Raw genomic sequence first — 15,886 nt, forward strand, 5'->3', positions numbered from 1 at the left:
GAACAGAATGTGAGACCAACCCATGCTATTTTCCAAGATAAGGGAGTTTAAGTGAGAATCACAACCACTTCCTTCTCCTATGCTAGACGCTAATGACAGAAATAAGGATATTGTGACATGTGAGACGTGTAGCATAGGCACATAAGCTTAGCCAGATTTACTGCCACCCAGGGTATGCTTGATTGCCAAGATAGCTGTGGCTTCCAGTTGATGTCACAAATCCACTCATGCCTTGGGAGTTGGGAAAGAAAACTAAAGAACTGGGGTTGGAAGCCGTTGCCTGAGAAGTCGAATCATGGTTCCCTAGGATGTGATGTGCTGTCCCTTATCTGAAGTCAATACTTTGTAGTGTAGTCATAGCAAACCGGCTGCCAACCCCTGCAGGTTTTCTCCTGCCTTCTCTCCTCCCCGATGTCCCCAGTGATCTGGATATAAGTCTTTGGAAAGTTTTCCTTTTAAAACGTTTTCACTAAACTCGACTTAAGGGAGCTGATTAAATATTAAAGTTGTTATGCTTTACTTAAAAAGTAAAAGAGCCAGAATTAAAAAAAAATTTACTTTATCTAAAAAGAGCCTTTGATGAAATGGTTAGTGAAAGAAGACTTGAAATGTCCTGTGTCAACTTATTGAGAAATTTTGTGCATATTTTATGGCTAGGTCATTTTGAAAATCCATTCTACAATAAAAGATACTCGTGCATTTGTAAAGCACTTTACTGTTTGCAAAAATACTTTCACATCTGTTATTTCACGTAAGTTTCTAATTTGCAGTAACTCTGCAAAGTGGGAAGAGGTTATAGGTCTCAATTTTCAGATAAGAAAATAAGACTAAAAGAGATTAAATGAAGGGTTGGTATTTGAACCTAGAACTTGGGTCCTAAATCTGATGTTTGCTGCCTCGTGAGGAAATGACAGAAGGTGTCTAATTCAAGTTCGCAATATGCCTAAATTGTGTTGAAAATCATGCTTGTACTTGACATTTAAAAGTGAGAGTACATGTGATACTTCTGGAAAAAATAGAGCAAATATTTATTCTGCACTATGAACTTTGATTATAGTAATCAAGAAAAAACATGCTGAGTGAACCCAGAGAATTACAATGTTGACAAAATCCAAAGCAGTATCAACTAATGAACATCGTGCCTTTCAGGTTTATAATACTCAAGGACCAAATGGATCTTCAGGGAAAGCATTTAAGGTGCATCTTCAGCTTTGGGACACTGCGGGACAAGAGCGGTAATAGTAAATCACCTTGTTTCTGACTTCGTATGGCTTAGAAAAGCGTATTTTAAAAATGAATGCTGTATGTGAACTTGAAAAACAAATAATATGCAACTTTTCTCCTGGTTTCAAAATAGACATTTGTACCAACAAATAAAAATAAATGATTTGTAGTTAATTAACCGTACTAGCTTTGTATAGTTGGTGCAGATTTCAAAAATTAGATTTTCAAAAATCTCTATGAAGAGTCTTGCTACGCATTGTCTTTGCACTTTTCCGGTAGAAAAGAAACTTCTCCAGAATTTAATTGAATGAAGATGGGAAATTAACATTCTTGTAAGTGCTCCTGGAAGAGGGAGTCAAAGAAAGGGTGTGAGGATCTTTCTCTCTTTCTGTTCTTCCACACAGCCACTTTGTCTCATGCCATGTGACTGGCTTTGTCCTCTCAGATTCTGGTCGTACCATTGCCCTCCAGCTAGAATCTTCTACTCTCTTCTCACTTTCCCTGAGCCTCTCCTTTGACCAGGCCTGGCTCATATTCCACCCCTCTGCGAAGCCGGTCGGAGCACCCCAACTGAAACAAACCTCCACTGTGCTTCTGAACTCCTGTGGACACCTGTGGCACCACCCTTTTAAGTTACTAAATTGTCAATATATGCCATCTTGTAATAAGCCAGATCGTCTGTGTTTATCTCTAACTGCTGTTCATTGTGGTGTTCTCAGCCCAACAAAGTCATCAGCATTACCAGGGTAGAGACCTTGCCTGGTTTTTCAGCATTGTCGTCTTTGGAACAGTGTCCAAGATAGTATTCAGTAGACAGCAGTGTATTAATGGCTTAGAGTCGGAGTTACTATTCCATTGTTTGATGAAAATAGATTTCTTTGGGATTCAAAACTTCAAAGCCTGATAGACCCCAAGCTAATAATGCTTTTCAGTATTAGATTAAATTAAAAATGGCAATAGATTGGCAGAGAAGATATTTAGAAGGCACATACCTCCAAATTCTGCATCGTATGTCTTAGAATGCTTATGCTTGTAAACACTTTCGTTTTTGAAATGCATCCAAAATGTTCTCACTGTCAGTGAGTGTAAACGCCAGGAGAGGTGCTGGGCCCTCTCTGTTAGCTTTTTTGACTGTGAATTCCATTTACACACACCCTTCAACACTACTGGTTCCTCTGAAGTCATTCCTCACAAGAGTCTCTGTTCATATGTCAGTTTTGTTGTCACAAAGATGTATGTTTTATAGAGCAATTGCATTCATTTTTGAAGAAGTAATATGAGAAAATATGGTTCCCATATGTCCTCGCACATGATATGTCAGCCTAGCATGATGGCAGCCTTCTCTCGTCTGTCCCCTTAAGGCAGCTGCTCTGGGAAGGAAATGGGAACACTATGGGGCAGTCTTGGTAACACTTAGGCTATTCACCCCTTGAGAATTTTGCATTCTGTATACATAAGGTGTAGCTAAGCAACAAGATAAACAATGCCTCACACCTCAGCCCTGTGCCTGAAGACATCGGGCAGTATAATCCACATAAGATAGTGGTTATTGATAAAAGTCACATCATGGGAAGGAGGAAAAAAATACATAGTCCTTATGTAAACCTATAGGATACAGGGCACAGCCTTAGTTCCCAGTGAGGGAAAAAAGGTGATGATGTGACTCTGGGATCTATTTCTTTATGTAGTCTTAGTTTTCCTCACCCCGTTGTCTCAGTGGATGGGATGAGTTGGGTGAGTAAAGCCGGAAATGAATTACTGTGTCCCTGGGAAGAATGAGGCTTAACAAGGATGCTGGGCAGAAAGAGCAAGTGTGTCCTAAGCACCTATCCACATTGCTGTGGATAAAAAAGTGTCTGTCCCACTCAGATCACTACTATAAGCATGTTTTGAGTAACTTTGTCATATGCTGTGAGCAGTGACATGGGAATAACACACTAGTCCTCAAATGAGACACACACACACACATATACACACACACTTAGAAAGAGAAAAAGAGACATTTTCCTAGCCATGACACTAATATGGTTGAGGAGGGGACAATTTTGTGGGTACAGCTAGTCTCCAAAGAGCGAGAACCACTCAACAAAAGCACTATGATCTCTGTGAGCTTCCAGGGAATGGTAGAAACAAATCCACAAGAAAAAATTGAGTAAATGTTTTGGTGTTTCTACTCTACATTTTTAGATCATGCTAATGCCCCACAAAAGAAATCCTACTTTGGAAATAAACAATAGTGAAAATATCTCTTCTCCCATCTTTTTTTTATTTAAAGTATTATTCTCTATTGAAATCATTTTAATGCTTGAATAATTTTATATCTTTTTACTATTCTCTTTATCTTTCTCTTACTCTATTTAATTTCACAAGTATTTACTGAGCAAATACCAAGTTCTGGGCCATGAAACTATAATGGATATCAAGTTAGAAACACAACACCTTTCCCCCCTTGGAGCTTACAGTCTAGGATGGAATTTGGACAAATAAACAATTGCAATATAGCCTTAGGACAGCAACAGAAAAATGAAAGGCATTGGGCAGGCCCACAGGAAATGCCCAGACCCAAGATGTGGTGTTAGAAAGGCTCTTTGGGGAAGTGATATTTCCTCTGACACCATTCTGTATTATATATACTCATGTACAGGAAGTGGTAGGAGGAAAAGGAAGCATTAGGTGCGGTTACACAGAAAGACCAGTGTGTGTGAAAGCCCAGGGGAGGAGGGTGAACTTTCTAAGAACACAAGGAAGATCAGCATGCCTGTGGGGAGTCAGGAAGCTGGATTGATGAGCAAGGATCAGTTCCCGCAGATCCTTGATGGCTTATTAAGGAGTTTGGGCATGAGCTTAAGGGTAATATATAATCATTAAAATATAATCAATGGGAAGAAATAGAGGGGTGAGGAACTGGGTCCCAGATAAGATTGGACACAGGAAGCCTAACGAGGAGGCTGCTGAAATTGTCCAGGTGAGAGACAATGGGTTCAAAAGTAGAGCAGTGGAAGGATAGATGGACAGAAATGAGCAGGTCGAGAAATACATGTTGACTGTAGGCAGCAGGTGAAGGAAAAAGGGGTCATGGCAATCAGATGGATGGTGATGTCACTGACACAAAAAGAAATCAGGAGCCAGTTTGGTTTTGCACGGATGAAATTGGAGATCCCTATGGAAATATCCAACAAGTAATTAGGCACCCAGTGTGAAAGGCAGGAAAGATCTAAATCTATAAATTTTGGATTCCTCAGCCTATAGACTACAATTGAGCCAGGGAGGTGGATGCAATTACCAGGTGAATGTATAGTGAGTGAGAGGGGTTGAGAACCAGCACAAAGGATCTACAAAGAGGCCAAAATAGGAGACCAAAAATTAGAAGAACATTCCTGAAAACCCACTGCCAAATTTAAAACCTTTTCTGGTCGCTACATGTGGTCTCTGGTTTTGCCCATTGCTCACGTTGAAGTGGATCTCAGCACATGTTCAACTTTGCTGAAGAATCTGGGTGTGAGGGGTGAGGAAATGGGGGAGAGGGAAAGTCTTTGTATTGCACATGAATGAGGATATCCTTCAAAATCCTCCATGACAAGTAAGTGTCCTCACTTTCTTTCCCCAGTGACTATGTCTCTCTTTTGTCCTGACTTTCCTTGGTCCCCCAATCACCTTCCTTTTCTTCATTGGACTTGGATGTCAGCCTAAAGCTCAATTTTACCCCAAAAAGTACTTTTAAAAGAGTTTTGTCACCAACAGTTTGCCTTACAATAGAATTCCAGTTTCAGCTGCTAACAAGTTGTGGTTTTCCTCATATCACCACAGGCATTCACTTGTAGGCTACTATGTGCCAAGCTTTCTTCTGGGCACAGACAAGCAAAATTGGAAAGTATTAGTTAAAGTGCCCACTCTAAAGTGGTTTACATTTTAATTGTGGACAGCAAAATGCTCAGGAATCAAAAAGAAAAAGATTCTAAGTCACTGTGTAAGCAAGTGTGGGATTGAATGTTACAAGCCCTGTGTGTATAAGTGCTGTGAGACCATGAAGCCAGGAAGTGGTCTTAAAAAAAATCTACAATCAAATTTCCTCCCCTGGCCCTTCTGCCCACTCTCCCATTTCTGTAGGATATTCCATATGGGCCACTCCCAGCCGTGGAGACTTCATACTTGAAAGGGAAACAGCGTTGTTTGTATTGTCATCGTAGGAATGTGGACTAACTTTCAGAATTGCCCACTGTGCTTTCTTGGCAGGTTCCGGAGCCTTACCACTGCATTTTTCAGAGACGCCATGGGCTTCTTATTAATGTTTGACCTCACCAGTCAACAGAGCTTCTTAAATGTCAGAAACTGGATGAGTAAGTGGGACCAAGTAAGGTGCACTGACTGCTTTGAGACCCAATAGCTCTATGTGCCGTTGGCCTTGTAAGATGAAACCAGATTGGACACCAGAGATTATGCTGGAAAGTCATGAGTTTAGTGGTTCTCATGTCACCTTCAAAGTGGTGGCCTTTATATGAATCACACAAGGTGGCTTGGATTTGTATTTTCCTTGGACACCCTTAGAGGAAGCCAGTGTAGCTTTATCACCACCCGTATTTAAGGTCTTTATTAATGCCATTGAAAGGCCATTCAATCACTTGTCCTGGAAGTCTTGAAGGACTTATTAAAACTAAGCGAGTGACCACATCTACTACATCTCAGCTGGTGAGGGCACAGTGAAAATCTGCAGTGTTTTCTTAGCGGGAACACTGGTCCCTAAGATGTGTTCAGTGGCTAGTGGGTTAATCGAGGGAGAAACTACTCCAGAGCAGACTGGCCACATGATGATAAGGTCAGGCAGAGTGTGTCAGTCAGCTCACGCTGAAATTTTACTTAAAAAAAAAAAAAAGTTTAAATGTGAAGACAACTTGTACAGAAAAATCTCCAGCCTCCACAGCAACTTAGATATAATACAAAATTTAAATGTTGCCTAATCCATTATTAATGTCACTTTGATATATATCAATGCAGGAGAGAAGTATTAGAATTTTCCTCTATTTTCTAAATTGTTGGGGTTGGTATTGCTCTTGTCGTTTCCAGATTTGTCAGGGCTATCTATAGCCAGAGCAATATTTTTTAAAAACTAGATCACGTTACTCCCCTGCTCAAAGTCCTCTGTGACTTCCCATCTCACCTGGACTAAGATCCAGAGTCCTCCACCTCTCCCTACAAGGTCACTGTGATCAGTCCCTGGGCTTCCTCTCTAATCAGCTTACTCGGCCCCAGCACACCAGCTTCTAGCCAAAGGGGCTCTCGTGCTATTCCCAGGACCAAAAGCACATCCTACCTTGGGGCCTTTGCACGGCTGACTCCCTTTCTCACTTTCTCTTCTCCCATTTACTGGTCCCTCCGTCCTCTTCAAATTTGTACCCAATCCTTATTTGTCTCTTGGGAGCAGCCTTCCCTGACTGGCCACCCCATGTAAAATAGCTCTCTTCATCACTCTGTATCTTCTTGACACACTTTCTAGTTCATGCAGTCCCTGCCATCATCTGATATTATATTATGTATTATTTTTGTTTACTTGTGTTTTTGAGTCTTTCCACCACTAGAATGCAAGCTCTGTGAAAGTGCAGACTTTGTCTCTTTTGTTCCATCGCAACATACCAGACCCGGATGAGCACCTGGCACAGAGTAGATGCTCAAAATATATATATTTCTTATTACTACATATTATCTAAAATTAGTAATATATTATATACAATTAATAATTAATATATATGACTGTTTTCAATGTAAGTTCAATAACCCTGTTGCAACCAATGGGGAAAAATATCAACAAATTCTAACTTTATTAATTATTTCTCCAAATGAGTATTTATCCTAGGATCTATCCTTATTTCTTTTCAGTATTGTATTTCCTTATCCAAATTTTGATGGTATTATTAGATTCTTTCCAAGAATGGTTTCTTTATCCTTTTCAAGGCAGATGAGATTATCCCTTGTTTTTAAAAGTCTACAGAAGGATATTGTTGGGATTTAAGATAATTAATTGCTATGTCTAGTAACACTTTAATTCCTAACACTCCAGATAATCAATGTGACAGGGACAACATTTGTCTTCTTGCTCTGGTCTGGGCAAGGTAGCACACAGCATGCCTTAAGATAGACATTAAAGTAGCCTCAGTAGCATCAAAAACACAAGTTGACAAATGTCTTCTCTTTCCTTTTTTCCTCTCCCTCCCTTCCTTCCTCCCCTCCTTTCCTTCATCTTTCCTTCCTCTCTCCTCTCCCCCTCATTTCTCTCTTTCACATACAGTATTTCTTGAAGAAAAAACACGTTACCTGTCTTAAAACTGTTTCAACATGAATTTGTAGTTGTTAAAAAATGTTCCACTCTATGGATCATTGCTTTCGACATTAGGAGAGAGAAATGTAGCAGCTTCCTAAAGGAAAAAGCAAATTTATCCACTTTAAAATCATGTTCTATTATCTTCACTTATATTTGAGGATCCAATGGTATGAAGCAGCACATCCATCTCAGAGGGGACTTCCCCAGATGCAGAAGAGCACAGATAGGTATTGATATAGGTGCTCTAGATATATTATTAGTCACCTTCACAATCTGCAGTTTGCGAGGCTTAATCTCGATCTTACAGAGGAGGAAACTGTGACTGAGAAGAAGAAGTAACTTGGCTAACATAACTGGTCGGCAGCCAAACTGGAGATGAACAATTAGATTAGGATCTGGAGTGTAGCAGTCATTTGACATCACGGATTTATGACTAACTTGCTGATTCTGTCTGCTTTCTTTCCAAGGCCAACTGCAAGCAAATGCTTATTGTGAAAATCCAGATATAGTATTAATTGGCAATAAGGCTGACCTGCCGGACCAGAGGGAAGTCAATGAACGGCAAGCTCGGGACCTGGCTGACAAATACAGGTAAGTGAGTTACACTGAGACGTCATCTGACCTTGTGCGCTGTTGCTCAACTAATGGAGCAGAGACATGAGATTGATATTAAAAGAAATCCCCATGAATCAAGAACAGTATGTGAATTAAAAAGATCTCCCAGAGGAATATATGTGATGTATTAATAAATTACTTAATAATAATAGCACCTGACATTTCTTGAATACTTATGATGTATTAGCAACTCTTCCTAGACTTTAATTCATTTAGCCCCTCATAACCATATGTAGGAGATACTAGAGCTATCCCATTTCATATGTGAAGAATGGAGTCACAGAGAGATTAAAAAATTGATGGAAGGCCACATAGCTAGTAGGTAGCAGAGCTTAAATTCAATCCAGGCAGTCTGAGATCAGAGCTCATGCTCTTAAACGCTGTACCCTACTGCCTCTCAATCAATAGCTGCAAAACCCTAAGGAATGATACCCGACACAGGCATGACAACGCAATACTTATCCTCGCTAAACTGGAGTGGCAACTAAAGAAAAACAAAAACAAAAAAGCCCCATGTCATTGTAAATTGATTTCCATGGTAGAATCTGTTATTATTTTGTAAATTTAAAGTAGTTTTACCATATCTGCCCGTTTTTTACTGAAGGATTCTCTCTGAGAGCTTTAAAATGTATGACTTTTAGAATTTTTAATTCCAGATAAATGTAGACTGTATTCACATGAATATCCTATTCAATGCATGCCTAATTTCTAAGTTAGATTTCCAGATAATTATTGGCAGGGAAGCAATATTTTAATGGCAATACTGATCACTAGTTTAGGCATTTTTCCCCTCCTATTTTTTGTGAACAGTGATAATGCCTTGACTTCAACTTCCTGAACACCTCCGGTATCAATTTCCTTGCCCATAAAGCTGGTGGTAGCCATAGTAGAGAACAGCTCACCAATTTTTACTGACTGAGAATAAACAAGGATGCTTTCCAACTTAGCCAGCAAAAACATGATTATTTGACAATCTCTCAGCCAGCCATGTTTTTGCATGTGTGATTCATGTGTACATCTTGTATCTGTTCTTATTTCTTCCACTCAAAAATATCTGTCATCTCTTCCATGCTAGCATACCATATTTTGAAACAAGTGCAGCAACTGGACAGAATGTGGAGAAAGCTGTAGAGACCCTTCTAGACTTAATCATGAAGCGAATGGAACAGTGTGTGGAGAAGACGCAAGTCCCCGACACTGTCAATGGTGGAAATTCTGGAAAGCTGGATGGGGAGAAGCCAGCAGAGAAGAAATGCGCCTGCTAGACTCTCCGTAGGAACTGATCATCAACAACCCACCCATGTTACTTTCGAAACCAATGACAAACCACAAGATCGTTGTTGAGTAGACCATGCACAACGGCATGCCCTTCTTTTTCTGCCAGAAAATCTATTTTAAGAAACCAGAATAGTCAACAATGTTCAAAGAATTGACCAGTTATCCCTGAGGCCCTTCCAAACAAGATCAAAGATTTCCTAATGTGATTTCACCACGATGGATCCTTAATTTGTTTTTCTTAGAAAGAAGATGAGTCTATAAGACAGTATACAAGAAGAAATATCAGTGAGTTTTAAATCAGAACATAAATTACCTTGTTACCTTGGAGAGAGGGATAGGTTACTAAAGGGAAAACATAGAAAAATGATTTTTAAAAGATTGAATTTCTTATACAGAATCTGGTTCATACTTTTATATTTGCATTGGTGAAAACATATTATCTAAAAATGGGTATATGGTGAAAAATTCCATGCAGTTCATTAATGTGACACTACCATGTACACCCAATAAGTTTTACAGGAGTGACTAAATTACTGATAAGTTTATGAGTGGATGAATGTCATGCCTCTGCTAAAATGTAGGCGATTATGCCACAATGCCATTTTCATATTCTTAAGAAAGAGCATATAGACAAGAACAGGACTGTGAATGACAAAGTACAAGAGAAATGCCCTAAGGAAAAAATGAAAATTTGGAAACATGGCATTTGGAAAGCTGAAATTAAATGTATCTGTTACAGATGTCTGGAAGAGTTACTTAGCCAAATTTTACTCAAGCCAATTAGAAGTTGACATTATCAGTTGGAATTAAGAAAATCTCCAGAGGTTTCCATTTCAAACAAAATTTAGAAATTGGTTTGGTATTCAACTTCACATTTCATTTTTCTTAGAAAATGATAAAAGAGTCACAATGAGAAATTAACAGTTGTTGTTTAATTATCCCTTTAAGAAATTCAGTCAAGAAAACTAGCCTTAAAAAAATTTTAAGATAAAATATGCTGTTGATACAAAACAAAGAGTGACCATTAATTGTGGGTTTCCTTTTAGTTCACAGAAGTACTGGTAACCCAAATCACATGCCTTCCCTCCAAACCTCATACACCCCTGGCTTTGAATCAGTTGTAGAAGTGCCAGTGTATCACTATGTTGATGAACAACTTTAGACTAATGATGGATCAAGTCTATGGTCACTCTGAATTTTTATGTCATTAATCACATAAAAATTGATGATACCTCACTGTATAGTATGATAGGTTTTTATTTTGCCTAAGGCAAAGCACCTATAGTTGAGCTATATTGGGGGGGCTGGGCAGGGATGGAACTGTATTTTACCTCACCAAAAATTTGGTCAGTTGCTTTATTTTTTCACATAAAGATACCTTTTCTTTCTTAAAATCATCATAAAAGTATTTTCAACCTGCCTGTTCTTGTCCTTGTGACAAACTAACATTACATTAGTTTTTGATCTTAGTTTCTGATATAAGCCATGCCTATCAAAATATTATTTAAGTATTTCATTCAACTTTATCAATAATAAAGACAACATACTTCAAGTTTTCTTTTTTTATTATGAGGACATGATTTTTTTGACAGGATGGTTACTCTTCCTACAAAATTTTTCCAATCAGTGGCCAAGTGAAGTAGCTCATACCTGTAATCCCAGCACTTTGGGAGGCCAAGGCAGGAGGATTGCTTGAGCCCAGGAGTTTGAGCCCAGCCTGGGCAACATAGCAAGACCCCATCTCTAAAAAAATTTAAAAATTAGCCAGGCATGGCAGTGCACACCTATAGTCCCAGCCACACAGGAAGCTGAGGTGGGAAGATCACTTGAGCCCAGGAGTTGAAGGTTGCAGTGAACTATGATCACACCACTGCGCTTGAGCCTGGGTGGCAGAGTGAGACTTTTTCTCAGAAGAAAAAAAAGAAAAAAATTTCCAATCATACCTAATTTTTCCACACTCTGTGCATATATTTTGTGAAGTTACAAACATTGGAGACCCTAAAATCCCAGTCCCCCATTCAACTTCTCCCTACCAACCTACATCTTGTATTGAATCAGTTTCAGAAATGCAAACAGATCCAAAGAAATGTCTATTTATAATGTCCCTGGGATGGACTAGACCCAGAAATGTGCCATGAATCAAAACAACTTGGAAACTTGTTTGGGAATGAGCCTCCAGTGAAATTCTCAGTGTTGACTGCCCCGCTCCTTTGATTTCTGCAGGACTACGATGGCATCATGGTTGGGTATTCCCTCCCATGGTGTTTTCTCTGGGATGCTCTTCATGATCTCAATGCCTGTGACATGAATATAGAAAGCTATTAGCTATCATTTAAGATGTTTCTTCTGGGAGGAAAGTGAGCAGAAACAATATAACCATTGCTGTGGCAAAATCTGGTGAACTTTTGCCATCATTATATCAATTTCTTCTTTGTATTCAAATGGTGATATTCCCTGCATTTTCCTAATAGGGAATGTTTAGCCTTTATAAAACCCTGCAAGTATTCTATTTTGACAGGCCTTTTTGTTTCTATTCATTTTCCAGTTATATGATTGATTTACTTATGCCAAGTTTCTGTCATTGTCAGTTATTTAACCAGTATTTTTTTTCAGGCTCTATTTTAAGATCATAATTTGATAGCTGTAGCATGAAGCAGAAAGTGATGATGCCCATAATTATAGAACTATGCCTGTAAAAATAACAATTATTGGGTAATAATCTCAAGAGGAATGAAATTTAAAACTGACAAGAAAATTAATTTAAAATAGCATTCCATTTATAAATACTTGATCTAAAATTTTTTTTTCTGCAAAGTTTGACCACTGACACCAAATTTTGTGCAACCATCATTATTTCAGGATTGATAGTTCTATATACATTAATGTGGTGCCATGCAGTGTACATGATACTGCTTTAAACAAGTCCATATCTCCTTTATCCCACAAGAGCATGTATTTTTAGGCAAGGTATGTCCTGTTACTGATTACCTACCAATGTCTTAATAAACCATATTGTATTTTGGAAAAATATTTAAAATGTACAGGAAACTCATTTCTGATATAGAAACTATGTCTGGAGCGTTTATGCTGGTTTGATGTTTACATTGTTCTAACTCAGTGCCTCGGATACCTCTGTGACCAAATTTGTCTCCAGCCACATAGTTCATTTCCTATAATGTTGTATCATAGAAAGCCCTCACAGAGACACGAGCACAGCTCAAGGTCTTCTGATACCATCAGTAGAGGATGCAAGGGCTTTATCGGAATCTAGAGATTATGACCTCCTTTTCCTAGTCTCCTAGCTTACTTCCCGTGGAGTGGGCATTACTTGAGACTCTTAACTGTGATTAGGTAACAAGGTTATCTTCTAATGAAAAAGCAAAAGAAATATCTTTTTAAAAATGCATCAAGAATAGGGAGAGAACATAATGTTAGTCTTGGTCTAATGATGGTAACAAGTCATGAATCGTCAGAAAAAATACCGAATGCCTGGAGTTGAGCTTATGGGTTTCTCCATGAGAGTTTAATACTCTTGCAAGGTACTACTCTAGCCAATTTGTTATCATTTCCATATTATCAGCTACCACACTGCAAACAATTCAAAAGCAGCATTTTCTAAAGTAAATATTTCTTCTGTTATTTTTAACCAGATGGGCCATTGTACATATTGGTGGGTGTCTTTGTCATGCTTCTACTATAAATTGTTCTTTGCCCACCTGTTAAGGTTGGATGAACTGGGGAAGCCCTTTCTTGTCCCCTTTATAAGAAAAAGAGGCTTGAGCATAGAGAAGGACATGACTATATTAAAAAATAATTTAATAACAGCACCCTATGATGTTCTTTAAGCTGTAAATTGAGTTCATTAGAAATCAACAGATTTGATGAAGCCCATATATCTTCTCACCAGCGGAATGGGGACAGCAGTTAGAAAGAGAAGCAACATTGTGCAATAGATGCAGTGTACAGCTAGGCATAGTATATGACCTGGAATCTTATGTCCATGAAACAAGGTCATTCACTGTTCTCTCTCTGTTCACTTAAAAAGGGCACATATGCGTCCCTCAGTGTGTATCACACCAAAAATTTGAAAGAAAATCCTCATCCATAAAGGATTTTGGAATTATAATCTAAAACTCAAACTATAAAGAAATAATATTCCAAGTGTGTGGTTTCCTAAGATATATAATAACTCTTTAAAAGGAAGATCTGAGAAGTGATATTAGCCAAAGTGATAGAATTGTCTTTTACCCTCTACTGCCAAGCTTTAAAACACTTAAAGAATTATAGTGTATTTGAGTATTTTAGAAAAAGTTTTGTCATTTTTAAAGATGCTAAGATACTATCTATTAATGTGTTTGAAAAGGTTGTCTAAGAATTCACCATAAGCTATATTTTCTTCTTGATCTTGAACTTATTTCTGGGGAGAGTGCTAAGCTCTTAAACATGAAAATGGATATAGATTATTATCTGAGATGAGTATTATCTCATTGCTCTATAAATCCATGAAGCTATTTTCACATAAAGTAGACCTGATAAAAATTGTTATTGGATATATAGAGAATTTTACAAACTTATTTCCTTAGAATTCTTGGCTGGAGACCAATCTACCATGACCTTGTTAAGCAAGAACTATAAAGAGAAATAGGGCTTAAATGTTGTCTAAACTGTGCCCTTAAATACAGTAGAACTTGGACAAGGCCATACTTAAAAGGATGATTTTGAAGTATAAAACAAAACAAAACAAAAACACTTAGTAACAGAAAGATTTTTTTGTAACCAAATCCATGGCAAATATTTATTCATCATTTTCATCTACCAAGTAGAGGTTTATGCCCTTAGAACTAAACTAATAGAAGACTTAAATAAAAAATATTTTTGGCATAAAAATTTGGGAAACTTAGAAACATTTTGTTTACCTCATATGACTCTAATTTTTTCATCAATTTTACTTTGATTAATTTTTCAAGGAGCAGCATCACAAAGATACTTTTCTGCAGAATTCTTTATACCACTAGTCTATGATTGAGGTGTTTTCTCACTTCGTATATGGAAAGAATGTCATTAACAAACAAACAAAAACACTAGTACCAAAATACGGGGACTGTTTAAAAGGGTATCATCTTTTTGGGAAAGTATACAAAGGAATCATCTTTGGACTGAGTGACTTCAATTTGGTTTCCTGGCTTCTTTCCTTTCCAAGAGGTCATGGGAGTCATGGCTAAGATCCCTCAGCTGACTTACTCTTTAAGGATCATTAGCAAATTCTATAGAAGCTGGCATATCTGACCTTAACCTAATGGATCTCTTATTTAACCAGTATAGGCTGTCCCTATATCTGTTGGCACATCAAAGGAGTCTCTGTCCCTAGCAAAGTAATAACATGTGCTTATCTTTACTCTTTTCCCAGGTGGTTTTTTTTTTTTTTTTTTTTTAATTCAAATGCTCTTTGAGAGAAAGCCCAGTGAACAATTTGGGGACCATGGGTGGGTTATTAAATATCTTAGTCGCTTCTCCTCACATAGGGTTCAGAAACCTTGTGTGCCTCACAGGGTTCATGCCAGGCTCAAAGAAGAAATATACAAGAAAGTGGTTTGTAAATTATATTCTGTTTCATAAACAGACATTATTATCACAATCTAAAAATTAATAAAAAATAGTTATAATTTAAACCACTTGTTTGTTGTGGAAAGAAGTATCATAGCAGGGAAAACACTAATTTTAGCAGAGGTATTGGAGACTACAAATGGGCAGTCAACTTGAGGTCATTGTATTTGATTGAAAATGTTTTATATATCTCATTCTTTAAAAAAATGAGTTCTATTTTAATCTGTATGTCATCTTGTATTTCTTTCAAGGAAATCAATTACACTCTAGATAGTATATTACAACTTGATCAAAATCTTCCATGTACAAATAAGGCTTTTGTGTCCATAGTCTTGTAAAGGATACTGAGCATATCTGAAATTATTTAAGAAAAATAAATTATCCTGCTTTCATTAATGTGTTAAAAGTGGACAATGTTTTCACATAACACTGAAGTGCTTCACTGTATCACAACAGTTTACCTTTAAGTAATATTATTCTCATTTTTAGGCTGTCTCCTACACAGATCTCTGTTTTGTCTAGTGCTATGGATGTAACTTAAAACTTTAAACATGGAGTTTTTATTCTATATGCCCCTAAATAGACTGTGGTTCCTGAAAAACACTAAGTCATTCTTTCATTGTACCAAAGTTCTAGTGGCTTCAGAAATCATAGCATCCAATGATTTTGTGGTGTCTGGGTTTGAATACTATGGTTGAGAATTGTATTCAGTGATTGTTTCTGCACACTTTTAAAATAAATGCATTTTTATCAATTATTTTGTGTATTCAAAGCAACTTTATTTCTGTGCTGACGCTGGTTGGATGAATGGTGGGTGGGGAACCAGTAACAACATTGAACTCACATCACATT

General features: G+C 37.7%; 1 protein-coding gene across 1 annotated transcript in view; it reads left to right on the top strand.

Moving 5' to 3' along the window:
• Positions 1-9,974, top strand: part of RAB27B (RAB27B, member RAS oncogene family) — a 45,467-nt gene extending 35,493 nt beyond the window's left edge. The window contains exons 3-6 of the mRNA XM_045527643.1: positions 1,150-1,235; positions 5,458-5,561; positions 8,005-8,128; positions 9,228-9,974. Coding sequence (XP_045383599.1) covers positions 1,150-1,235; positions 5,458-5,561; positions 8,005-8,128; positions 9,228-9,417 — 504 coding nt within the window. The 3' untranslated portion in view covers positions 9,418-9,974. The remainder of the gene's footprint in view (positions 1-1,149; positions 1,236-5,457; positions 5,562-8,004; positions 8,129-9,227) is intronic.
• Positions 9,975-15,886: the final 5,912 nt, after the last annotated feature.

Source organism: Lemur catta, chromosome 16 (assembly GCF_020740605.2).
Source record: "Lemur catta isolate mLemCat1 chromosome 16, mLemCat1.pri, whole genome shotgun sequence".
Taxonomy (NCBI): Eukaryota; Metazoa; Chordata; class Mammalia; order Primates; family Lemuridae; genus Lemur; species Lemur catta.